Consider the following 26,486-nt stretch of genomic DNA (forward strand, 5'->3'; position numbering starts at 1 on the left):
TGAGGGGCACACTGGCACCTGAGAATGCAGAGGAGAAAGCCCAGAAACCCTGGACTGCTGTCACACTCCAGATGGGGCCTCAGAACCGCGTCGGTACCAGGAGGGGCGGCCCGTTTCCACCTGGATGCCGGCGGCGTAGCTGGGGGACCTGCTCGTGGCCTGACAGTGCAGGAACTCTGCGTCGGCTGCCGGGTTTTGGGCTCCGGCCGCCTGACACACCCCAGCGCGCCCTGCTGCAGCCCAGGGCTGCGGGTGCGGCAGCGGGAAGCGCGTCCCGGCGATGAGATCAGCCGAACCCAGGCTGCGGCACAGCCACCCGCCCCGCCGTCCGCGCAGGCGCAGCCTCTCCACGCCCGCCGGCCCTGGCGCACGCGCAGTGACTTCTCGCTCGCTCCCCCGGCCCCGCCTGGGGCCCCGCCGTCGGCGCAGGCGCAGCCCCTCCACGCCCGCCGGCCCTGGCGCACGCGCAGTGACTTCTCGCTCGCTCCCCCGGCCCCGCCTGGGGCCCCGCCGTCGGCGCAGGCGCAGCCCCTCCACGCCCGCCGGCTCTGGCGCACGCGCAGTGAGTCCTCGCTCGCTCCCCCGGCCCCGCCTGGGGCCCCGCCCCCGCAGGCCCGGCCCCGCTCCCGTGCGCCGAGCGCCCATATCCGGGTTCCCGCCGCCGCCGCCGCCGCCACCGCCCAGCTCATTCAGCTTTGCCGGGAGTGGTGATTCCCGACCAAGATGGCGGCCGTGGGGCGAGTCGGCTCCTTCGGCTCCCCGCCGCCGGGATCAGCCTCGAGCTACGCGGGCGGCCCCCTGGCCAACGAGCTGGTGGCGGGCAACGGCGGCGCGGCCGCGGACGACGAGGACGGGCAGAACCTCTGGTAACCCCACCCTCCCCGGGGCCCCGCTGCTCTCCCGGCCCTGCGGACGCCCCGGGACCCCGTGGCCGCCCGCTCGCTCGGCGCCGGGCGGCGGTCCTGCGGCCCCGGCCCCCGGCCTCAGCGTGCGCTTTGCTCCCCGTCAGGTCCTGCATCCTCAGCGAGGTGTCCACTCGGTCCCGCTCCAAGCTCCCCGCGGGGAAGAGCGTGCTGCTGCTGGGTGAGTGCCGCCGCGCCCCGCGCCCGCGCCCGCGCCCACCCCCGCGGGCTCCCGGGTGCATCGTGCCCACCGCCCCTGGCCCGTCGCCTGGCTGAGGGACGGGGGGACCCCTGCCCTGCCCGGCGCCCTCCCCGCCCCGGGGTGCGGGGTGCCCGGTCAGCCTCCCCTGGAAGGACTGGGTGCCATAGCCCACCCCGGGGACCCTGGTGGCCTCGGAGTGACCTGGAGAACAAGGACGGTTTTTCTTTCACCCCCCAAATTGGTAGCAGGCGGCGCTTTTCAAGGCTCCGGTGTAAATGGTATGCATTAATATTTAATAGCCGCCTCTTTGTGTAATTGACGGGGAAGCTAGAATTGAGACCCGGTAGCCGTGACGAAGGTCTCGTTTGGTTCAGCATTTCGGAGCTGCCTTGTAGACTGTCACCTGGAATTCTGGAATTTGCAAGGGGCTGTAGAATACCTCTCTAGTTCAGTCCCTTCAGCCGCATGGGTGTCAGTTCTCCTGATTGTCTCTGTCCCCTCTGCTTCCTACAAGTTGTGCGTTTTGTTCCTTTACTGACTTGTCTAGGGTGAGGGTAGAAGACAGGCAGGGGGAACATTCCCCCAGGTTTTCATGTTTGCAGGCTTACCTCCCCAGTCATTTCCATGAGAAATTTTTTCCGTATTCTTGAAATGTGAGGTGTTGAAATTTAGCCTGTAAGATGGCTAAATTTTAAAATTTAGGTATCAGGTGTCTCAAGACTATTTGTGTCATGTAGCTGAAAAAACAAAGGAGACAAAGAAGTCGAATCTTTTTTGACGGGGCCCACATTGAATAGGACTGTTGACATAGAAATAAATTCCTGACTTTTCATGAACTGCTGCTGGTCTAGAATATGTGATGCTTGTCACTCTTTAAAGTTATGTGGAGCTGGTTGAAAATTAGCTTTTACCTTTGTTTTTAACGTGATGGAAAGCAACCATTGCAGATGAGCCTGGGTTGATTCAGGGTCCTATTACTGCTAGCCTAAGATCTTAAGTTGCTTCATAATCTGCAGACTCAGTTTCTTCATCTTTAAAATGGATATTCGAGAAGTAATAACGCCTAATTTTTAAGGTTGTGGGGAGGACTGAATGAGATAACGTATTTAAAGTGATTAACAACACCATAGATTTTTGTGATGGGCTCAACTGGATTAAAAGATATTTATGAACAGAACTCTATTTTAAAAAATGAAATTACTGCTCTACATATGTGATATTTATAAGGTAGAGGTACGTTTTAGGATCCAAAAGCAAAATGATTCCAGAAAAATGTTTTTAATTTACTAATTTCAATTAATTACTGCTCATGACTAAAAAAAAAAAAAAAAATTTTTTTTTCATGACTCAATGAAAATGAACTTAAGGCAGTATGATGGCGTTGAAACGGATTTTATTTTAAAATAAGACTTTCCAGATACTGTCATTGTTTTAATTTTGTAAATTTCCTTCCACTACTCCTGTGTGTTTGATATTAGGTGATTCTGTGTGTAGTGAAACAATAAGTGGCGGTTTTGTTCATTTCTTGTTCCTAATTTGCACTGTCCCTATGTTGCACCATGGTTTTTGGGTGTGTGTGTTGAACCATTATTTTTAACCCTTCATTGACTCCGGCTTGGAAACCCTGGTGGCGCAGTAGTTAAGAGCTACGGCTGCTAACCAAAAGGTTGGCAGTTTGAATCCACCAGGCGCTCCTTGGGAACCCTATGGGGCAGTTCTGCTCTGTCCTACATGGTCGCTATGAGTCGGAATTGACTTGACGGCATTGGGTTTTGACACCATCTCATGTCGGGAGACTGAATGTCCTTAGACAACCCAGATTCCTCTGCCCCTCATACTTCGAAGAGATTGTTTTGTTATGAGCTTAATAGTTCATAAAATTGCATCTAATATCAAATTGTATGAGCTTGAAATGAAAATATTTTTCTTTTGGTGCTATTGGAATTTTTCATGAAAGTCCTTTTCAGCTTGGGAAGAAAGCAGGAACAGATTTTAATACTGCTTACATAAATACTGAATTTTCTAAAATAACAATAAAGATTTCTGAGACACATTTTGCCATCCACCTACCATGGCAACATTCAGTCAGCGCCGATGGAGGGAAGAAGTGTCCAGATAGACATTGTGGTTGCCTTTGTTATGTGTTTGAGGGTGTTAGGTAGGAGACACTTGGCTCTACTATGTCCTTCATGAATTATGGTGGCCTCCGAAGTGCTATGCGTTGAGATTAGTTATTTGCAGATAATGGACGTTGTGTTTTAGAGTTCCCCATTTAAAAAGCAAACCTGAGACTCTCACAAGGCTTTACATTTCCAGAAACAACTGAGAATAGAGATGGTGAGACAGACCTGTGTACCCCACACCCGAATGGCAGTTTAATGTTAGCTTGCTGCTCCTTAATGGAGAACGGAGTCACAGCCAGGAACCTGTGTGTAGTGTGTGTGTGAGAGAGAGAGCCATTCTCAAAGCATTTTCATACAAATCCCATTTCACCTGTCCCCTCTGCTCCGTAGTCTGAGAAGTAGATGTTAGCACCAATTTGTGGGTGAAATAGCAGTGACTTTTAGAGACCTGCTCAATGAGCTCTGCCAAGATCACACGGTTGTAAAAGGCCAGGTGTTCTGCGCCTCCGGCGTGGCTTTCTGACTTAGCAGAAGTTCCTGCAAGGGAGAAATCCAGATACAAGGCTCTTCCTACTACAAAACTTTTTCAAGGCTATCTTTGAGCATGAGTAATTTTAATATTTTTAAAGGAAAATCCAAATGTTTATTGAACTCTGGGATGTACCCAGGGGTGGATTAGCCAGTAAGCAAGGTACGCCCGGGCTTACCTGTGGTACTCACCTGTAGTGCACAATTAAATGTGGGTTTCACCACTGTGGCCCCTCGTGGTTCAGGCAGTCACTGAATCTCCCTGGTCCTGACCTAGTGACACCCAGAAGGACCATAACATTAGTGTTGAATCGTTCTCTCTTTTGGAAGATTTTGAGAACGGGCTTCAGTGAAGTTTGCTTTTAACATGAAAAACACACTTCTTCTCCGAAACACATGGGGTTGCCTTGAGTCGGAATTGGCAACAGCAGCTGGTTTTATATTTAATGAGTTTTTACTACAGTGATTAAAATTATATCTTCATGCCTGCTTTTAGGGCAGTTTCTTCATATCTTGATTACTTTCCTGTGTTTTGATAAGAAAACTTCCTAAGGAAATAAATAAATAAATAAATAATAGCTAACATTTATAGAGCATTTACATGGATTAGGTGTGTTTCCATACTCTGATTATCTCCTTAAAGATCAGGAAATGGACACAGAGCTGTTAGGTAAATTGCCCAAGGGTTACACAGCTAGAATGAGGCAAAGTCAAGATGGAAAGCTGTACAGCCAGGCTCTAGAGCCAATACTCTTTTTTTTTTTTTTTAATTATACTTCAGATGAAGGTTTCAGAACGATCTAGCTTCTCATTGAATACTTAGTACACATATGCTTTGTGACATTGGTTACCAACCCCTCGACACATCAACACTTTCCTCTTCTCGACCTTGGGTTCCCTATTACCAGCTTTCCTGTCCCCTCTTGCCTTCTGGTCCTTGCACCTGGGCTTTTGTGCCTCTTTAGCCTCTTTTTGTTTTATGGACCTGTCTAATCTTTGGCTGAAAGGTGAACCTCAGGAGTGACTTCATTACTGAGCTAGAAGGGTGTTCGGGGGCTGTACTCTAGGGGTGTCTCCAGTCTCTGTCAGGCCAATAAGTCTGGTCTTTTTCTGTGAGTTAGAATTTTGTTCTACATTTTTCTCTAGCTCTGTCTGGGACCCTCTATTGTGATCCCTATCAGGGCAGTTGGTGGTGGTAGCTGGGCACCATCTAGTTGTGCCGGACTCGGACTGGTGGAGTCTTTGGTAGTTGTGGTTCATTAGTCCTTTGGACTAATCTGTCCCTTGTGTCTTTGGTTTTCTTCATTCTCCTTTCCTCCAGATGGGGTAAGACCAGTGGAGCATCTTAGGTGGCCTCTCACAAGCTTTTAAGACCCTAGACGCTAGCCACTAAAGTAGAATGTAGAACATTTTCTTTATACACTATGTTATGCCAGTTGAGTTAGATGTTCCCTGAGACCATGGTCCCCACAGCCCTCAGCCCAGTAACTCGGTCCCTCAGGGAGTTTGGATGTGTTTGTGGAGCTTCCATGACCTTGCCTTGGACAGGATGTCAGAGCCAGTCCTCTTAACCTGTACTGCTAGAGTATCTCCCTAAAGGAAAGGAAAGCTTTCTTAGTAGGAAAAGTAAGAGGATGCTTTACAGTTATTCACAGATTTTATCTGGTTCTCCCAAGAGTATCTATTTCAGTACCAAAAAAGCTCATTGATTTAGGTTAATTGATTTCATTGTCTAATGAAACATATTTGTAATCCTGTTCCCAGTGCAGTTCGTGTCTCATAGATAGGACGTCAGTATAACTTTCTGAATTGAGGTTATTGTGAATTAAGGAAATGGAGCCCTGGTAGCGCAGTGGTTAAGAGCTCAATTGCTAACCAAAAGGTCATCAGTTCGAATCCACCAGCCACTCCTTGGAAACCCTATGGGGCAGCTTTACTCTGTCTTACATAGAGTCACTGTGAGTTGGAATTGACTGGAGAGCAGTGGGTTTGGTTTTTGGTTTAGTGTCCTCATCTACTAACCTGAAGGTTGGTGGTTCCAACCTCTCCCCCAGCCCCCAGGCGCGCTGTGAAAGAAGGGCCTGGAGATCTGCTTCCACAAAGATTATAGCAAAGAAAATCTTATGGAGCACTTCTACTCTGTAGCATGTGGGGTCCCCATGAATTAGAATCGGCTCAATGGCAGCAGGGTTAGTTGGCCCTTTGGCAAGTCATTTAAGCCTCATATTTCTTATCCGTAAATTAAGCTATTTGGATTTAGTGATTTCCGAAGTCTTGTCTGAGCTGACGTTCCATAAATTTTTTTATGTGACTCCAAAATTTGGGAGTTATTAAACATTTTAAAATAAATTTTTTGAAGACACATTGCAGTTGGTGTAAAATATTTCCTTGTAGATGTAAGCTGTTGGATTCCAGCCAGGGAAGAAATGCAGACTCTGTTCAGAGTCATGTGGCATCCTGGTATCTTGTAATGGCTGGGGTCAGCAGACTTGTCTGTAAAGAGCCAGGTAGTAAGTCGTTTAGGCTTTGTGAGCCATGCAGTCTCTGTGACAGCTAGTCAGCTCTATCCTTGTAGCCCCAAAACAGCCATAGACAATATGTAAATGAATGAGCGTGGTGGTGTTTCAGTAAAACTTTATTTACAAAAACAGGCGACACCCTAGAATTGGCTTGTGTGCTGAAGTTTGTGGACCTGCTTTAGGTTATTATGGGCATCAGCTTTTATCACTTTGCAAAGATGCCAGTTAATAGAGGTTTCTGGTTCATGGAATATGGTGTTTGGCGCATAACAGGCCCTGGTGGCGCAGTGGTTAAGAGTTTGACTGCTAACCAAAGGGTCGGCAGTTGGAGTCCACCAGCCACTCCTTGGAAACCCTGTGGGGCAGTTCTACTCTGTCAGTAAATAAACATCGGATGAATGATGGACAGCGTTTACTTAAAGTATCGTAGTCTGAATATGGGTTTAAGAAGCGTTAAGAGGAGTTCGTAATATTTCCCTCAATGCACCCATCAAAAACAGAAAACAGAGCCAGAAGTAGCACAGATGTAGTTCAGTAGAGTGATAATTCAGCTGACGAGAGGCCCGAATGAGAAGAAACGTCAGCAACAGCACTTTGAAAGGAACCTTGAATTGGGAACAAGAAAGGACCCGTGTTCTGCATGGGACGCTGTACTAGCGAGTGAGTGACCCTGGGCTAATCTTTTTTGTTTGGGCTTTCTTTTCTTTATTTGTAAAATCAGGCCAGTGGCTGTCAGAAGGACCTTACAGATTTATTCATTTGTTCATCAGATATTTATTAGAACCATGTTTTGCGTAAAATGCTGTGCTGAGTCATTTGGGGAAAACAGGGCTGACAAAGACCCAGTCCCTGCCCTCCAGGAGCTTGTAAACTCCTGTGAGGAAGAGAGCCAAAGGAATGAAAATCACATAGATCAGATTTTGTGGAAAAGATGGCATCAGAGTAGAATTTTGCTAAGTAAGGTGAGGAGAACACTGCGGGCTGAGGGAACGTGTTGCAGTAGCTAAAACCTGGTGAAAAGGACCGAGCGTCTCAGGTGTGGTGGAAGGAGTCCTGGCCTAGAGGCCCAAGACCTGGGAGTCAGCCTTTTTCTTGCCATTGGATACTGTGGGATTATTGGCAAATTGCAGCCTCTGACCTCTAAACTGAGGTTCTTGCATACTTTATGAGATTAAAAGACTGAAAGAAATTAAGTCTGAAACTCTTTCTTCTTAAAATTGGAAATCGCTGTTTTAAATGATAAAAGTAATATGTGGTTCTTGCCAGAGAGGGAGAGAAAAAACATAGAAATGAAGGAGGATAAGTGAAAATAATGCACGAGTCTGCCACCTGGAGACAATCAGTGTCTGTGTTCAGACCTTTTCTGTGTGTATGTTTGTTTTTTAAATAAAAACAGCCTCGTATGTTAACGCAGTATGTAGATTTGTCCCTTTTTTGGTTGACTAGTGTATGTGGCATGTAATTCATGGGTAGACAGATTTTTTTTTTTTTTAACGTTATAGATAATACTGTGAAACACTTGTTTTTACACCTTGTATTCCATTTGTCCAGTACTCAGGACCAATTCTTAGAAGTGGAATTACTGGGTCAAAAGCATATAAATCTTTCTCTATATTCCCCCCTGTCCGTTTGTCATAGTGTGGTGGCTTGTGTGTTGCTATGATGTTTGAAGCTATACCACTGGAATTTCAAATACCAGCAGAGTCACCAATGGTGGATAGATGTCAGTATAACTTCCAGACTAAGACACACTAGGAAGAAAGGCCTAGCAAGCTACACCCAGAAATGAGCCAGTGGAACCCTACTGAGGGAGCTCCCTGTGAGTCGGAGCTGACCTGACGGCTGCTGACAACAGTAATATATATTGTGAGTCTTCAAGAAAATTTGTACCATTTTCTGTTTTCTCCGTCAGTATGTTAAGAGTAGTGTTTGTCTAGCACCATTGCCAGTACTAAATATTATTCATTTTAATCTTTGGTAGGTTAAAAATTGGCATCTTAATTTAAAGACAGTCTGACTGTAGAATACCAAAACCAGACCAAATTCACTGCAGTTGAGTCGATTCCAACTCATGGTGACCCCACGGGACAGGATAGAACTACCCCGTCGGGTTTCCAAGGATGTAGATCTTCGTGGAAGCAGACTGCCACACCTTTCTCCCACTGAGCGGCTGGTGGGTTCAAACCACTGATCTTTTAGTTCGCAGCTGAGCACTTAACCACTTTGCCACCAAGGCCTTGGTAAATGTTTATTGAATTAAATTCAGTGATTTTTAGTTTATGTCTAGTCGGTCTGTGGGAGTGAGGGAATGATAAAGGATAATGAATTCCAGTTTTTATTGGAATGTGTCTGCTAAATGTTGCTAACCAGAGGTGAAGCTTTGGCCCACGGAAGAGATGGGAGAATTGCGCATGGTGCATATTACTTCTATTGGGTGCTCTACCAGATGTTAGATACTAGGTGGCAAGCGTGAGGATTTTCAGCCCCGGGTCACATAGCTGAGCTAGGATTGAAAGTCAGGTTTGTCTGACTCCAAAGGGCATCACCTTTCCCCTGTCCAGGCACTCCTTGACGTACTGGAGGGATGTAGTCATAAACAGTTACCTAGAATCATCAGGGTGCAGCTGCTGCTGCTGCTGAACGGCCTCTCCTTGCTCTTGCCCGCTGAGAAGCGCTCTGAGAAGGGGGAGCAGACCCAACACTCCCCTTCCCAGCACTCCAGATGATGAACCAAAGGCTGTGCAGAAGACCTGAGCGTAAAAATAGTTCCAGTGGAGAACCGTCATATCTCTGGTTGCCAGAGCGTTCAGATGAAATAGGATGACTTAGTTTACGCCGCGCAAGGCCAGATAAAAACTGTCAACTTTACAGTGTCGATTCCTTGTTTGGACGAGGAAGGGACATGGCGAGTGGAAGTCCCTCTGCCCTGCTTGTCATGAAGCTGTGGACTGTAACGTCACCAGCAGAGGTCTAGAAATGTGAATGAGAGCCCTGCATGCAGAGCAAATGCTTGCAAAGCAGGAAGAGTTCAGTGCTTCAGCCTTCCACGACAGGAGAGGAAAGTCAGGGGAAGAGGAGGGAGAGTACTCACTGCTTCTTAGCTCTACCTGTTGTCATCCCCGTTTATCTGAAGCTAGGTGGAGATACAGAAGCTGCTCCAGGAACAACAGGGAGTGGTGTCATGTCATTTCTGGGCTCTTGGTCCAAATCCTGGCCTTTGTTCAACAAGCTGCATAATCTCTCAGATAATACTGCTCACCTTTTAGGATTATTGTGAGGATTAGATGAGAGAATGTTTGTAAAACACTTGTAACAGTGGCATATGCTGGAAATGTGCAATAAAAGGTAGCAGTTATTAATGTATTGTGTGTAGCTAGGCATTTTGATTCGACCACTTATTTTCACATGATTCGTGTTTTTATTTCATCAACGTTTATCAGACGACATACTGTGTTGGGCAAATCTGCAAAAGACCTCTTTAAAGTGTTAAAAAAAAAAAAAAAAGCAAAGGTGTCACCTTGAGGGTAAAGGTGCGCTTGACCCAAGCCATGGTATTTTCAGTTGCCTTGTGTGCATGCAAAAGCTGGACAATGAATGAGGAAGACCAGAGAAGAATTGGTGCCTTTGAATTATTATTTTAGTGAAGAATATTGCATATACCGTGGGCTTCCAGAGGATTGAGCTGATCTGTCTTGGAAGAAGTACGGCCAGAATGCTTCTTAGAAGTGAGGATGGTGAGACTGTCTCACTTACTGTGGACATGTTTTCAGGAGGGACGTCTCTTTCAGGAGAAGGACATCATGCTGGGTAAAGTAGAGGGTCGGCGAAGAAAAGGAGGACCCTCGAGATGGACCGACACAGTGGCTGCAACAATGGGCTGAAACATAGCGACAATTGTGAGGATCGAGCAGGACCGGGCAGTGTTTCGTTCTGTTGTGCACAGGGTTGCTGTGAGTCAGAATCGACTCCACGGCGCCTAACAACAACAGCAACATGTTTTTATGTTACCTTTTTAAAACACAAAATGTTTTAAATGTCTTATAAAGGAGTTTTATTTCTAGCGTGTCATTGAGTAAATCGTAACGCGTGATAATGGTGGTAGAGCCTTCAGTTATCTCCCTAGAGATTTTGTCTGACTCCCCTTCATTCAGAAGGCGGAGAGCAAACAGGATTACTTTCCTGGGTTCACACAGCTTTTGGTGACATGGTTGCGGTAAGAAATCATGTCTCTAAATCTTTGCCTTTTTAATCTGTTAATTAAACTGTTACAAAGTTAGCGGACATTACATCCCGCTGTTGAATCAGAGATCTGTTGGGGAGAAGAGACAGTATCATGAATGCTGCTTTATTTCTACACTGTGGTGAGGACTTTGTGTGGGGTTTAAAGAGATTTTCTTTTGTAATCAATTTGGTTTTTTTTTTTAATTGTGGTAAATTTACGTGCAACAAATTTTTTGCCGTTTCAGCCTTCTTCACATGTACAGTCCCCTGCTATTACGTTTTTCATGTTGTTCAACCATCATCATCTGTTTCTAAACAATTTAGTTTTAAGATGGAGCTGAGAAGAAGTGAGAAATGGTGGTCTTCGTCGTTTAATGGTGAAACAGAAGTTCTGTCGCGTGCTTGTGTCCTGTACTTGGCTCATAGGGAATGACTAATTTGGACAAGGCCCAGACAATCGGTTGGAGTACAGGATTATTTGCTGTGGAGAATTTCACTGTAGCCAGATCAACAAATCTTTCTTCCTCTGGTCAATCCATTAGGACAGGTGGCTGTTTTTGTGTGGCCAGCAAGCTAAAAATGGTTTTTTACATTTTTAAAGAGTTGGGGGGCGGGTGGGGAACAAATATGTGACAGACACCTTATGGGGCCTTGCAAAGCCTAAAATATTTTACTGTCTAGTCCTTCACAGAAAGTTTCCCAGCCCTTGCACTGTTGTCAGGTGCCGTTGAGCCCGTTCCGATTCAGCGGCCTTACATACAGCAGAACAAAACATTGCCCGGTCCTGCACCATCCTCACAGTCCTTGCCGCATTCCCCATGTTTCCTTATTTTAGTCTGGAATCTCTGCTGAAACCTGTCCACCATGGGTGACTGCTGGTATTTGAAATACCTTTGGCATAGTTTCCAGCATCATGGCAACACACAGGCCACCACAGTACAACAAATGGACAGGTCAGTGGTGGACCCGAAAATCACAATTATAATAGTCTTTGATCTAATGAAATTTTTTGGTTTGTTTTGAAAACACCTTTAAAATTTACCCTTTTCTCACAGTGGGTCTAGTGGGTTCCCCAAACCCATCTCCCCAAACCATTTAGTGCATAAAAATATAAACTTACATAAAATATTTTGAGGTAATTTTAACATCATCACCTAAGGGGTTCTTTATAAAAACCCATTGCCGTTGAGTTAGTTCTGACTCATAGCGACCCTGTGGGACAGAGTAGAACTGCCCCATAGAGTTTCCAAGGAGCGCCTGGTGGATTTGAACTGCCGGCCTTTTGGTTAGCAGCTATAGAACTTAACCGCTACGCCACCAGGGTTTCCATAAAAAGGGTTGTTATCTTAGTTTGTTTAAACAGGAGCTCTCTACATGTGTACGTGTGTGTTTACAGATCTCTAACTGTGTGGCTGGCAGGCTTAAAGGCGGTATGTCGGTCTCACTGCCAGCACAGGCCAAGGAGCTGAAGATACAGCGTTCCTGCGTTTGCAGAAGACAGGTAGATGAGTTTCCAGCATTGTTTGGGAGCCACATAGTCCCCATTGCTTTGCCACTTGAAAGGTGTATTAATTGCACAGAGCGAACTATCTATGAGATTACTTTTATTTTACTCCTTAAACTCTTAGCTTCTGTGTTTTGTTTTGAAAAAAAACATGGGATTTAGTGACTTTTGTTTTTCAAATGGTTTGGCCATTAAAGATGATTTTCAGGTGTCTATTTTTTTTTTTTTTAATCAATGCCGAAGGTTAGGCAACCTGAATATAAACAGTTTACCCTTTTAATTGCACAGTAGAATAAAGAGAGGGTTCATGATAAATTTTTCTAAATATTTTCTAACATAGTCTAGCTTGCCTGTGGGAAAGTTAAAGTCCAACAACTCAGTCTAATGAGTGGGCAAGGTTTTCCTAAGTTTGGTGAAGGAGGTAATGTGTTATAAGCTTACACTGCTAATTGATCTGTTATTAATTAGAGGTGGCCACTTGAATTTTATAGATGTGAGTAATGAATTATTTGAATAGATCCTGGTAAAGACCCAAGGCAAGCAGTTACAGATGAGGTATAGTTATGAAAATAGAGGCTGTGGCTGTGATTAAGAAATTTGAGTGTTGGTAAAGGATCTTTTATGCGTGGGACATGGTTTCTGTCTTTTCTCGTCTGTAATCTCCTTACAAAGCAAGGGCTTTATATCCTGCTTACTGTTAAGGGAACCAGCTCTAAGAATATTTCTTGAATGAAGGGGCAGACTTAACAGTGTGTGGTAGTCTGCTGGAAGATAAGACAAGTAAGCTAACTACAACGCAATATCCTTTGGGAGCACGAAGGAGAGGGTGCTGAGCTGGACATTTGAAGTCAAAGAAGCTTCCTAGTGGGAACAGAATTGAGGCCAGCAGGAGGAGCCCTTAGGGCTCTCCCAGATGAGGAGGGGATGGGAACTATGCCAGGAGAAGTGACAGCAAATTTGAAGATCAAGTAGGGTGAGAGCGAGGTCCCTTTACAGCACTGGAACAACTTGTGGGGATGACTGATCCTCGCATGTGGGGGGCGAGGCACGGTGAGAGATGAGCAGAAAGATAAGGGACCTTCGTAAGCAATGTTGGCCTCACAGTTTACCCTGTACTGCAAGAGCAGCAGAGAGCCCCTGACATCCGATGAGAATTTTCAAACATAAAGAAAAGTTGAAGGAACAGTTGACACTCACATGCCCCAACCTAGATGCTACAATTAACATTTAACTATATTTGCTTTATCACGTCTGTATCTCTCTGTGTGATCCATTTTCTTGATGCATTTCAAAGTCAGTTGCAGGTATCAGTACACTTCCTTCCCTCTAAATACTCAGTAAGCATGTCATCAACTAGCATTACCTGAAGCTGCTAACCAAGATGTTGGCAGTTAAAATCCGCCAGGCGCTCCTTGGAAACTCTATGGGGCAGTTCTCCTCTGTCCTATAGGGTCACCATGAGTCGGAATCGACTCGACGGCAGTGGGTTTTTTTAGTGGGTATAAAACATAAAATAATACTTGTGAAAAGTGTGCTTCTTAGTTCAAGTAGATACACGAGCCTAAATGGGCAGCTCCCGTCCGGAGGCAGGGTGAGAAGGCAGAAAGGGACAGGAACTGTTTGGATGGATACAGGAAACCCGGGGTGGAAAGGGGGAGTGTGCAGTCACATTATGGGAATTGCAAGTAGGGTCACATAACAATATGTGTATAAATTTTTGTATGAGAAACTTAACTTGAGCTGTAAACTTTCATCTAAAGCACAATTAAAAGAAAAAAGGTTATGTGTCAGCTTGGCTAGGCCGTGATTCTCAGTGGTGTGATAGTTATGCAATGATGCAATCTGCAGTTAGGTGATGATGTCACTTGGCTGTTATGTAGTGATGCCGTCACCCTCCATCTTGTGATCTGACATCATCCTGCATTATCACGTAACACTGATTTTCTCATAACTACCTGGTCTTTGGAGCCTAACTATGTCAATAAGTGAGGGGTGGATTTAGAACCTTTGTCTTCATCGAACTTTTAAACTTTTGAAGCAGGTCTATTTTCAAATGTCCACATTTGCTATCAAGACAAATCACACAGTGCATTTAGGTGTAGGGAAAGTAAAAGCTGCAGAAAATAGTTGGTATAATTGAGGTGAGAGACCTATGAAAAGAAAATATGAGTATTCAATATTCAACCAACTGTAACTTCCAAACATTATTAAATATGACCAATGACAGAGGAAAAAAGAGTAGTTGACAGCGATTTTTCTCCCCAAAATGTTTTGTTTCAGTAAGCAAAGTGCTGCTTCAGACATTCGAGAACCTTCTCTGTGCCAGGCATTGTTATTCTTGGGAGTAAGATATTCTATTTTTTTCCTCATTCCACTTGGCCCTGAGAGCTGAGGGGAGCTGCATTCTTGAGAAATATGACTTGGATTCTGGCCATGCTGCCACCATTCCCTGTGATTTTGGCTGTTTGGCCTCAGTTTCCTCATCTGTAGTCAAAGAGGACCACACTAGAGCTCCTGAACAAGCCTCAGATGCTGTTGGCGAGATGCCTTTTACTCTCAATCTGACCACTGCTAACTCAGTACCAGATGTGAGAGATTTTGAAGGCACAGGGTAGGAAAAAATCTCCAACTACTATGTTTAGCATATTGTATTTATTTGTCCATATGCTCTTTTCGTTTTCAAATTTCATGTTCTAAAGTTTGTCTTAAAATGGAATCATGGGTTCTGAATGTTAAGATACACAGTTACCATCATTTAAAATCCCAGCAGAAAGGAAATGACCAGTATAGTGAAACACTTTATTCCCAGGCCTTTGAGCAGAATCAAGAGTAGGATCCACCCACCCCTCAGAGGAAGCCCGCAGAGAAGGATGCATTGCGTCATTTCTCTCTCCTGAAAATAGCAGTGACCCCTGGAGGCAGAAATACCTTTTTTTTCTTATGTGAGTCATAATACAAAAACATTAAACAGTATCGTGTCTGTCTTTTGTATGTTGGAAAGAGCGTGCTTTGGAGTTAAATTCATATGGAATCAAATCGTTTGCCGTCATTTCCTACCTGTGTGACGTTGGATACGGTGCTTCACTTGAGCAGTTCTGAGCCCCAGGATCCATCTGTTAGGTGGGGGTAATCACTCCACCTTACAGTCGTGTTGGAGTTGCTGCCGGTTGAATGCACAAGGTGGGCACTCTGAAAGTGTTTGCCACTGTTGCTATAGAAACAGGTAGTAGCGATTAATAGTTCAGTTTGACTAAGGCGTGAGCAAAAGGAGGCGAATTACAGCAGTTTAACGTTTATTATATGGAAATACATTGGCATACTTGATATCGTGTTCTTTTTCTGTCCTGGCTTCTTAGCCCTTTGTATTTGAAACCCATTAATTCCCAATAAAGTCTTAAAATATCCCCAGAATGGGTTGTCGTTGTTGTTAGCTGCCAATGAGTTGGCGCTCAACTCATGAAGACCCCATATGACAGAGTAGAACTGCTCCATAGGGTTTTCTTGCCTGTACTCTTTACAGGAGCAGATTGCCAGGTCTTTCTTTCACAAATCCACTGGGTTGGTTCAAACTTACAACCTTTATTTATTCATTTCATTGTATTTTAGATGAAGGGTTACAGAACAAACTAGCTTCTTATTAAACAGTACACACGTCGTTTTATGACATTCGTTAACAACCCCAGGACATGTCAACACTCTCCTTTCTCAACCTTGGGTTCCCTGTTACCAGCTTTCCTGTCCCCTCCTGCCTTCTTGTCCTTGCCCCTCGGCTGGTGTACGATTTAGTCGCATTTTTTTTATGGGCGCGTCTAATCTTTGGCTGAAGGGTGAACCTCAGGAGTGACTTCATTGCTGAGCTAAAAGGGTGTCTGGGGGCCATGCTCTCAGGGGTTCTCCAGTCTGTCAGGCCAGCAAGTCTGGTCTTTCTTTTTGTGTTAGAGTTTTGTCCTACATTTTTCTCCAGCTCTGACTGACAACCTTTAGCTAAGCAGCCAACGGCAAACCGCTTGCATTATCCAGGCTCCTTCCAAAGTGGGTAAGGGGACAAAATTTGTGTCCTTCACTTAGGGATTTGTGAAACTTAGGTTAATATTTATACGGCACTGAAATTAATAGTCCTTTTTGTTATGTAAGCACCCTGGTGGAACAGTGGTTAAGATCACCGGCTGCTAACCAAGAGGTCAGTAGTTCCAATCTACCAGCCACTCCTTGGAAACCGTTGGGGCAGTTCTACTCTGTCCTATACTAACTCGATGGCAGTGGGTTTTGGGTTTGGCTACGTGAGACAAGATCTGTCAGTGGCTGCCCTATAGGGCGTTTAGGAATATACATTTTGCTACGAAAGGAGCAAAACTTATAAGCACTTCAGTGATGGGCACTTTCCAGGCACTGGGGACGCAGCAGTGAGCAAAGCAGGCAGACAGAATGCTTGTTCTCTGGATTGTGTGTCTGAGAGTGGGGGGAGACTAAGTAAAATACGTATTATGTTTGTAAGTTCAGCGGAGAAAAAGAAAATGAGGAGTGAGGAGTATTGGAAAGTTGTCATTTTAAGTGAGGTGGTCAGGAAAGGCCTGCTGGCAGGGGTGATATTTGAGTGAGGGGGTAAGGAGGTCCCCCAGAGTCGCCTCAGAGGAAAGGCCTTCCCCAGCTTCCTCATCCTTCCCCCCGACCAGCTCAGCCCTCGAGTCCAGCTGTCCTACCCCCACTGCCAGGACCCTAGTTCAGGCCTGCCTCCTTTCTTTCTAGGGCTCCCGTGATAGCTCGTTGTCTAGTCTCCTGACTGCCGACTGACCCACTCAGTCATCTTCGCTTTTGCCATGTCGGTCTTTCCAAAATAACCTAAAATCCGGCGGTGGACCCACATCATCTTTATGAGAAAGTCTAACCTTTTCAGGCTGGTGTAAAACTCCCCTCACGGCTTCCCTTCCCTTTTCATTCTCACCTTCTGCCGCTTTTTCTCCACGCATCCTAATTTCATGCATTCTGAGTTATTTGTCCGTCCCAGAAGGACACTCCTTTGCCTTCTGGCCTCTCCCCGTGCCTGCTTTCCTAGAATGACTAACTCTCCGTGGTCTGTTAGCGTTACAAGATTTGGCTAAAGTGTTACCTTCTCAGCAAAGGCCTTGCTGACATCCAGGCAAAACCAGGCTCTTCCTCCTCTGGGCTGGCTTCCTGATTTGTTGCATCTCTCTTGTTTTTGTTGTTAGCTGCTGTTTGAGTTGGCCCCTGGCCACCCCATGCACAGCAGGATAAAGCACTGCCTGGTCCTGGGCCGTCCCCACGATCTGTTGCAGAGGTTGCGGATTGGACCATTGTGATCCATGGGCTGATTGTTGAAAGTAGATCACCAGGCCTTTTTTCCTAGTCTTAGTCTGGAAGCGCCACTGAAACCTGTTGAGCGTCATAGCACCCAAGCCCCCACCGACAGATGGGTGGTGGCTGTGCAGGAGGCACATTTGTTAGGAAAGGAACCTGGGTCTGCCGCATGGAAGACGAGAATTCTGCCACTGACCCGTCACTGCCCCCGTTGTGTATCTAGTGTAGTCCTGGTAACAGTACCTTGGAGTTATCTCCTGTTGGTCTTCCCTCTCCAGCTGATGGGCTCCTGGAGGACAACAGCTTTGACTACGGGTCTTTGTATCTCTGCTGCTTGGCCTAATGCAGCAAACTCCTAATGCCCCCGTTCTCGCAGTGTGGTCCCTGAACTAGCAGCCTCAGCGTCTCTGGGGGCTTGTTAGGACCCCCACCCCAGCTTTACCAAGTCAGAAACCCCGGAGGTGGGGCCCAGCAGTCGAGTGTTCTGACAAGTTTAACAAGTGGTTTGAGGACCACTAGCCCAGGGAACGAGTGATGGACAGACAGCATTCACTCAGGAGTGAACTGTGGTTGCCTGGTAAGTGGGGAAGAAGCCTCCCACCTGTCTCCAGTCCTTAGAAAAGGAAGCAGCCAGGCTCCAGAATTTAAAATAGTGGGCGTTTGTAGCTAAGGGTGACAGTATTTTTGATGTCATGAATTTGTTCTGAAAATCTATGGTGAGTCCATTGACTTAAATCTTTGCAGTTAGAAAGTAGGTAGGCTAAGAGGAGCGCACAAGCTTGCTATTTTAAAAATCGCCTATAATAGCTCAGTCAGAGAGGACAGTTACTGTTGCTATTTTTATTCACCTGTTTATGCTTTGAGATTTGTTATGTGTGTATATTTTTTACTCAGAAACCTTTTATTTGAGACATTTGAAATAAAAAATGAGTTGACATAAACTGTTTTTTTTTATTAACTTTTATTGAGCTTCAAGTGAACGTTTACAAATCAAGTCAGTCTGTCACATATAAGTTTATATCCATCTTACTCCCTTCTCCCACTTGCTCTCCCTCTAATGAGTCAGCCCTTCCAGTCTCTCCTTTCGTGACAATTTTGCCAGCTTCCCTCTCTCTCTATCCTCGCATCCCCCCTCCAGACAGGAGATGCCAACACAGTCTCAAGTGTCCACCTGATATAATTAGCTCACTCTTCATCAGCATCTCTCTCCTACCCACTGTCCAGTCCCTTTCATGTCTGATGAATTGTCTTCGGGGATGGTTCCTGTCCTGGGCCAGCAGAAGGTTTGGGGACCATGACCGCCGGGATTCCTCTAGTCACTAAACTCAATTTTTTTGACCTTTATATAGGCATCTCTTCACTTTCTAACGTCTAAGACAGGAATTCATGAAATAAGATAAATCATGGGCCATATTACATGCAGTTTTACCTGACTGCTGCCAATTTTTTAAACTTAGGAGGCTGGTCGCTTGATTTTTGCTTATAATACATAATTTTGTTCCTGTGAGCTAATCAGAATTCAGTTGGTGTCATGTTAACTTAAAGGACTTGTCGGGAAAGTAGTCTGCCATAAGAATAAAGACAACAAGAAATCTTGATTCTTTCCTTTCTGGTTTCTAGAACCTTTCTGGTGCTAGACCAGACTTTTTCATAAAGAGAAAGCTTTCATAGCTCCACTCCCGTTACAACGTCTAATACACCTGCGCCTACTGAGATAAAGATATATTTTTTTAAGAGTTCTTGCATAGTTAGAAAACCAAAACAAATTATAAATTAAATGCCATAAAATACAGAACTGATGAGATTCAAATTAGGGATCTTAATATAAGGATGTTGTTTTCCTGAAATTAAATGCCAGTGCTGGGTTTAACAGTAGCCAGAAATATTTATGTATTTGCTTTTTCACTAGCTAACTTTATTATTTCCACGTTGGGTGTGACGGGTCATCGTGGAAATTAGCATCATCATAGACATTGCTGTTTTTGGCCCAGTCGGTTATTTTGATGGCCGGTTTAATAGTGCATTGTGAAAGTACCAAGAAGTAACCGCTCACTGAACAACGAACTTAAGGCTGCACTCACTGCTGTGAAGCATTGGAAAATGGCTCATGAAAACAACCAGCCTGCCCAGTACACTTGAATGTGGAACTGAACTGCCCTGGCGCACGTCTGAGTTTTGCATGTCTGTATACCACTCTCTGCTCTGTTCTGCCTGCGTCACTTGGCCTCAGCCTGGCACCAGTAGATTTATAAACTCCACCCGTGCCAGCACTAGCTACAGTGATGGTCATTATGAAGACTCAATTTTTTTTCAGCTTAACATGAAAATGAAAACAATTTTCAATTCTCAGAGAACTCATGGACCTTCAGGAATCTGAGAAACTCAGATCCGAGAAACTCAGCTTTATTATCTCTAAGTACTTTTTTACCGTGAATATAGTATTAGTAACAACTGGATCACAAATCCATGAAGCAATAACATTTTAATAAATTCGCAGTATAAAAAAGCCCTCAACACAAGTTTTAAAACTTTGGCTAAGTTTAAATCAGACCATTTCCTGCTGTGAATATTTTTTAAATCTACTTTGTATTTTTGTCTGTCCTACATTCGTTCTGCCCTCTTCTTGCCCAGTGTACTGCCCACTCCCACTCCTCTGCCCTCTTCTGTGTTTTTACAGCTTCATGTTTTTGGAGCCCTGGTGGCGCAGTGGTTAAGTGTTTGGCTATTAACTAAAAAGTCAGCAGTTTGAATCCACCAGCCGTTCCTTGGAAACCCTATGGGACAGTTCTGCTCTGTCCTGTAGGGGTCGCTATGGGTCAGAATTGATTCAGTGGCAACAGTTTTTTTTTTTTATGCTTTTGACGAGGCTACTACAGTCACAATTCCCTGCCATCATCAGCTTTGATGTGCCATCCGTCCTCCATGGTTGGCCCATGGGTGCACTTAGGGTCCACACCAGGCCAGTGAAGAGCCTTCTTCCTCAGAAGTTAAACTAGGATGATATAGGAGTAGAGCTTCTTGTAGCTGTGGTTTCCCACTTTGCCTCCCCTACCAAAAAAAAAAAAAAAAAGTTTCTTCCCATTGAGTCAATTCTGACTTATGGCAACCCCGTGTGTTTCAGAGTAGAACTGAGCTCCAGAAGGTTTTCTTGGCTCTAATCTTTCCAGAAGCAGATAGCCAGGCTTCCTCTCGTGGCACGGCTGGGTGGGTTCAAACCGCCAACTTTTAGGTGAGTAAAAAACCACCAAATCAAACCCATTGCCGTTGAGTCGATTCCTACTCATAGCGACCTTATAGGACAGGGCAGCACTGCCCCATAGGGTTTCCAAGGAGCGAGCACCTGGTGGATTTGAACTGCTCACCTTTTGTTAGCAGCTGTAGCTCTTGACCAGTACACCACCAAGGTTTCCTTTAGGTGAGTAAGTTGAGTGCAAACCATTTGCACTGCCTAAGGACCCAGCCCCTGAAAAATACCCACGGACAAAGCTGCTGGTAATAGGGTAAAATGAGATTTAACGAGAAGAGCAGAATCCTGGTGGAAGTAGAGTCCGCATCTCTGGCTCTGTGGCTACCTGTTTTCTTTCGTCAAATTACCTTTTTGGTTGAAGCCAATTCTAGTTGGCACCAGACACCATCCAAATAACCCAAATTATAATAATCAATAATTTTTTCCCATTTTTTATGTATCTAGGTGAAGATGGAGCTGGAAAAACAAGCTTAATAAGAAAAATTCAGGGAATAGAGGAGTACAAGAAAGGAAGAGGACTGGAATATTTGTACTTAAACGTGCACGATGAAGACAGGGACGGTGAGTGTCGTTTGTTTGCAGCGTGAGCCCCTTGAGGTCTTTCTGAGACGCTGCTGCTTACGTTAGCCTTTGACCTAGCGCGTCAGTCTTCAGTAGGAGGCCTACGGAGGCGTGCCTGTCAGTAACTATTTGTGTCCAGGCATAGTTTTACTGGTTTGGGATGGGGATTCATAATGATACTTGTAAACATCTTAGGGTATTCCAGCAGGCAGACCTTAGCTCTCTCGCCAGTCTGGAAGAATCTGTATTTTTTATTTCACTGTCCTTCAGATAATGAGATAAGACTATCCTCCGGTTGTTTTGCTGACTTCCTTTTCACCTCCTTCTCATTTTCTGACATAAAAATGTCATCTACTCCCCAGCTTTTCTCATCTGATCAGCCATGTTTTCATCTCTAGATCACTTGCCTTCTCTTTTTTGTGTAAAACATCTTGAATATGTGTGGCCCTGTCTGCTGATGGTAAGACTATAAATATGTCATGCAGTCTCTGGTTTGGGTTGAGAAATATGAAGGAGAGGCTGCTGGTGCTGTGTGGGCAGTCGAACCTCTTCAGGTTTATTTTTGGTGAATGTGACCTCATAGTTGAATCCTGTCAAAGCCGGTGGATGTCTCCTGTGGAGATGCCCTAAAATACCGAGCAGTATTGTCAGTTGAATGGCAAGGTAACTTAATCCTGTTGCCTTGGTAACCTTCTTTTGTCTGTTGTAGATCAAACAAGATGTAATGTATGGATCTTAGACGGGGCTCTGTATCTCAAAGGCCTTCTTCAGTTTTCGCTGGAAGCCATTTCTCTGAAGGACACGCTAGTGATGCTGGTTGTTGATATGTCAAAGCCTTGGACTGCTTTGGATTCTTTACAGAAATGGGCAAGTGTTGTTAGAGAGCACATTGACAAACTGAAAATTCCTCCTGAAGAAATGAAAGAAATGGAACAAAAGCGTGAGTAGTCCAGAAATATTAACACAGATTTCACACACGGAATGTCTTTGCTGATGATAGTCATCATTAAGGCTTTTTTTCACCGTGATTAAGGTTTAATGAAGGAAGTGTAACGTGACTGCCGTTTTTGAAGTTCAGCTTATCGACATGCTGGGTTTCAGTATAGTTTCAAATTAGAAACGTGTACATAGTAGCAGCCTCTTGAGTAGAAGATGCTCTTTCTCCTTGCCAGAAAGCTGTGTGTGTTCATTTTGGAAAATACGTTTTTAGAGTGAGCAGCACTGTGGATCTTTGTCCAGCTGTTCATTTCCAGCCGTTTCTGCTCCTGATACGCAAAGCAGCCTTACCAGCCGGGTCAGAATGAAATGTGTCTGCTAAGACATTAGCAACATAAAGAGGTGAAGCTGGTTTCATGGTTTACAAAGTATGTGTTTTGTATGCACCATGTGTATTGGAAATTTTCATGGAAATTATGAAAAGGATATGGGTCATTTTTAAGAGGCTGTAAGCCAGTCACATTATTTCTAAATTTTACTGAGTGCTCTTCATTTGCCAGTGCTGTGCTTTGCTTAAAAATACATACTACAGATGAAATGCGACTTTTCTTTGTTATTGTTAGCTGATAATAACTTTCAGGTAATAATTGGTCATTTACAGAGATTGTATAGTGGCTTTTTCTTTTGCATGTAATTTCTTTTATCCTTTCGTGGTTTGTGAGTTTGAGAAGGTAGAGAGCAGGAAGCAGATTGTGCCTTGGCCAGAGTATTCTGTGCAGATCAAAGCAGGCCTGGGTAGAGCCCCACTCTTTGGGGCCACCCCGTACCGCCCTGTGCCTGCTGTTACTCAGCGTGGGTCCAGTGTTTATGTACTGACTTCGAAATAGATTTCTCATACCCTTTTCATTTCTTCTGTTATACCCAAATAAGTATAAAGTCTAGTAAAATGCATATTTAGACTGTGACAGAAAAATCTGTCTGCTTAAAGAAAGCAGTTTTTAAACTCTGTATTAAATTATTTGACTTTCAGTCATTAGAGACTTCCAGGAATATGTAGAGCCAGGAGAAGATTTCCCACCTTCCCCCCAGAGAAGGAACACCGTGTCGCAGGAAGACAAGGACGACAGCGTGGTCTTACCTCTGGGCGCGGATACGCTTACACATAACTTGGGCATCCCAGTACTGGTGGTTTGCACAAAGGTCAGTGTGCTTCCCAGAGACTCCGCTGCTGATGGTCACCAAGGACGAACAGCTGGTTTTGTTTCCAGGCTTCTTTTGGAGCTGACTCATTAGATTTCCTAGATAATTTTTCCGAAGAAATAGAAGTAATAGTATATAAAGTATTGAATGATATTCACATGTTGGTCTTGTGATCATAATAATTTCTTGGAAAGAAAATGTGATTTCAAATATTCGTTGTTTCATTTTTCTAATTCTAATTAGATGTCATTGTGCAATAATGCTTTATTGTATTATTTAGTGTAATAGTTTAGTGGAATAATAGCATCCAGTAGAATGTGGAAATTATGAAACAATATCATTAATATCACACACAAGTAAAATTATGCTGAAGATCATTCAGAAATGGCTGTAGCACAGCACATTGACGGGGCTGCCAGAAATGCCAGCTGGATTCAGAAGGGGACGTGGAACCAGGCATGTCATTGCTGATGTCAGATGGATCCTGGCCGAAAGCCTGGAGTACTAGAAAGATGTTTACCTGTGTTTTATTGACTGTGCAAAGGCATTCGACTGTGTGGATCCTAACAAACTATGGATAACATTACAAAGAATGGGAATTCCAGAACACTTAATTGTGCTTATGTGGAACCTGTACATAGACCAAGAGGCAGTTGTTTGAACAGAACAAGGGGATACTGTGTGGTTTAAAGTCAGGAAAGGTGTGCATCAGAGCTGTATCCTTTCACCACACCTATTCAACGTGTATGCTAAGCAAATAATCTGAGAAACTGGACTTTACGAAGAACGCAGCATCAGGATTGAAAGAAGACTGAGTAACAACCCGAAGTATCCAGATGATATAACCTAGCTTGCTGAAAGTGAAGAGGACTTGAGACACTTACTGCCAAAGATTAAAGACTACAGCCTAAAGTATGGATTACACTTCAACAAAGAAAACAGAAATCTCACAACAAGACCAATAAACAACATCATGATAAACGGGAAAGTTAGGAGTTGTCAAGGATTTCATTTTGCTTGGATCCCCAATCAACACCCATAGAAGCAGCAGTCAAGAAATCAAATGACATGACGTGTATTGTATTGGGTAAATCTGCTGCAAACGACCTCTTTAAAGTGTTAAAAAGCAAAGATGTCACCTTGAGGACTAAGGTGTGCCTGATCCAAGGCGTGGTGTTTTCAGTCACCTCATATGCATGTGAAAGCTGGACAGTGAATAAAGAAGACCAGAGAAGAACTGATGCCTTTGAATTATGATGTTGGCAGAGAATATTGAATATACCATATTCTGCCGGAACAACAGACACACCTGTCTTGGAAGAAGTACAGCCAGAATAATGCTTCTTAGAAGCAAGGATAGCAAGACCTCATCTCACGTACTTTGAACGTGTTATTAGGAGGGACCAGTCCCTGGAGAAAGACATCCTGCTTGGATGTCGGACCCGGGTTCTCAGGGCCAATCTGCCGGACCAGGAGCAGTGGGCGAGGCCCTTGAGTTGCTGACTTCGTTCGGGTGGCGGTTGCTGGTGTTGGTGCTGGTCTACCTGGCTGGGGCAGTGGGACTCGGCATGGGTTTCGTGCTCTTCGGCTTCGCCCTCTACCTGGGCTGGCGCCACGTCCGCGATGAGAAAGAACGGAGTCTTCGGGCCACACAGCAGCTGCCGAACAACAATCAGTGGCTCACAGCGAAAACACTCTATGTGAGCCATTGCGAGGGTCAGCAAAAAACGAAGACCCTCAATGAGACGGAATCACGCAGTGGCTGCAGCAGTGAGCTCAAACAGCAGCGATTGTGAGGATGGTGCAGGACTGGGCAACGTGTTCTGTGGTACATCGGGTCGCTGTGAGTCAGAACTGACCTCACGGCACCCAACAGTAATAGCACTATCATTTAGTAGACGTAATTATAGGCAAAGCGATAGTTCAATTTTTTGGTAGCTAGTTTTTTATGTAATAAAATATTTTTTAACATTAAATAATTAAAAAAAAATTTTATTGTGGTGAAATGTGTATGACAACACTTACCATTTCAGCCATTTTATGTGTACAATTAAGTGACATCAGTTAGTTCACCATGTTTGCAGCCATCGCTGCCATTCATTTCCTTTTTTCTTAGGATGTTCCTATACGATCATGATTATCAAACTTCGGCTAACTTAGTCTGTGACTGTATACACGTCTTATAAAATTTCAGATTTCCTTTAAAAATAATTCATAGCTCAAGTTCATCTTCTCATTTTGTCCTAAGTGCTATATTTTTGCTGTTTGTAATGCGTGGAGTGTTGTTGTGAGGTGCTGTCGAGTCAGCATTCATGGAGGAGTTAAGAAAATGACAGAACATAAACCCTTCTGAGACCTAAAATTATTCATGTTTTTTGTAACATCTAAAGTTACCACGTATAAATTGAGAGAAGGTACAGAATTTATTCATCTTTGCAGTAGAAATGATAAAAACGTTTTAAAACGTAGCTCATTTTTGTAGCATTTAACGTAAAACTTATCAGTACCAAAGGGTTGGAGGGCAGCGTTTGCAATGATGAAGGTTTATCGTCAGCCTTTCAGATGGTGAGTCTGGTGCAGCTAGTCGTTACTTACACCTTTCCTATACAAGTGTATTTTTAGAAGTGCATGTTGGCATCGCTTTGCGAGTGGTTTGTTTTCATTTTCTTTGGTTTGGCAAAGAGCTGTTTCCCTGCTTTGCCACAACTTGCTTCATAAAAAGCAATCTTATTTTCCAAAGGAGAAAGGTTAAATTTAAAGAGTCCTGAGTCAATATCAGATAAGTCATAGATTCATAAAGTTTCCAAGCTGGGAAGACCGTCTCCTGTATCTCGTAGACTCAGCTATCAGGTCTGCCACCTTTCAGTGTGTAGGAGGATGGGAGAACGTGTTACACGGATGTGTTGTGATGGCTCAAGTCCAGGGTTTAGGGACTGGAAACTGAGACTGAGAGAAAGAGAAAGTTTCTTGCCTTAGACCCAGATCCTGTGGTTTCAGTTAAAACCTCCACTGAACTACCATGCTTTAGCAGAAGTGCCTTGATGATAAGTGTCTTTAATCATTTGAGAGACTCGCTCTCAGTTGTATAAAATGGCAAACATGCTACCTCAGCTTATGCAAGGAGAGACTGTGCACACCAAATCCGACCCCGAACTAATAATGGGTATAACGGACATTAATAAATGTTTCTGTTTATATTTCTCAATTCAGAAGGGTTTTGGAGAAAT

At 44.4% G+C, this 26,486-nt stretch overlaps 1 protein-coding gene across 1 annotated transcript in view; it reads left to right on the plus strand.

Annotated features, from left to right (window-relative positions):
• The first annotated feature begins 601 nt into the window (after nucleotides 1-601).
• The window catches only part of DYNC1LI1 (dynein cytoplasmic 1 light intermediate chain 1), a 36,993-nt gene continuing 11,108 nt past the window's right edge, over nucleotides 602-26,486 (plus strand). Inside the window, exons 1-5 of the mRNA XM_049871187.1 lie at nucleotides 602-866; nucleotides 1,010-1,083; nucleotides 21,007-21,123; nucleotides 21,833-22,063; nucleotides 23,090-23,259. Of these exons, the coding sequence (XP_049727144.1) occupies nucleotides 724-866; nucleotides 1,010-1,083; nucleotides 21,007-21,123; nucleotides 21,833-22,063; nucleotides 23,090-23,259 (735 nt within the window). The 5' untranslated portion in view covers nucleotides 602-723. The remainder of the gene's footprint in view (nucleotides 867-1,009; nucleotides 1,084-21,006; nucleotides 21,124-21,832; nucleotides 22,064-23,089; nucleotides 23,260-26,486) is intronic.

Source organism: Elephas maximus, chromosome 27 (genome assembly GCF_024166365.1).
Source record: "Elephas maximus indicus isolate mEleMax1 chromosome 27, mEleMax1 primary haplotype, whole genome shotgun sequence".
Lineage (NCBI taxonomy): Eukaryota > Metazoa > Chordata > Mammalia > Proboscidea > Elephantidae > Elephas > Elephas maximus.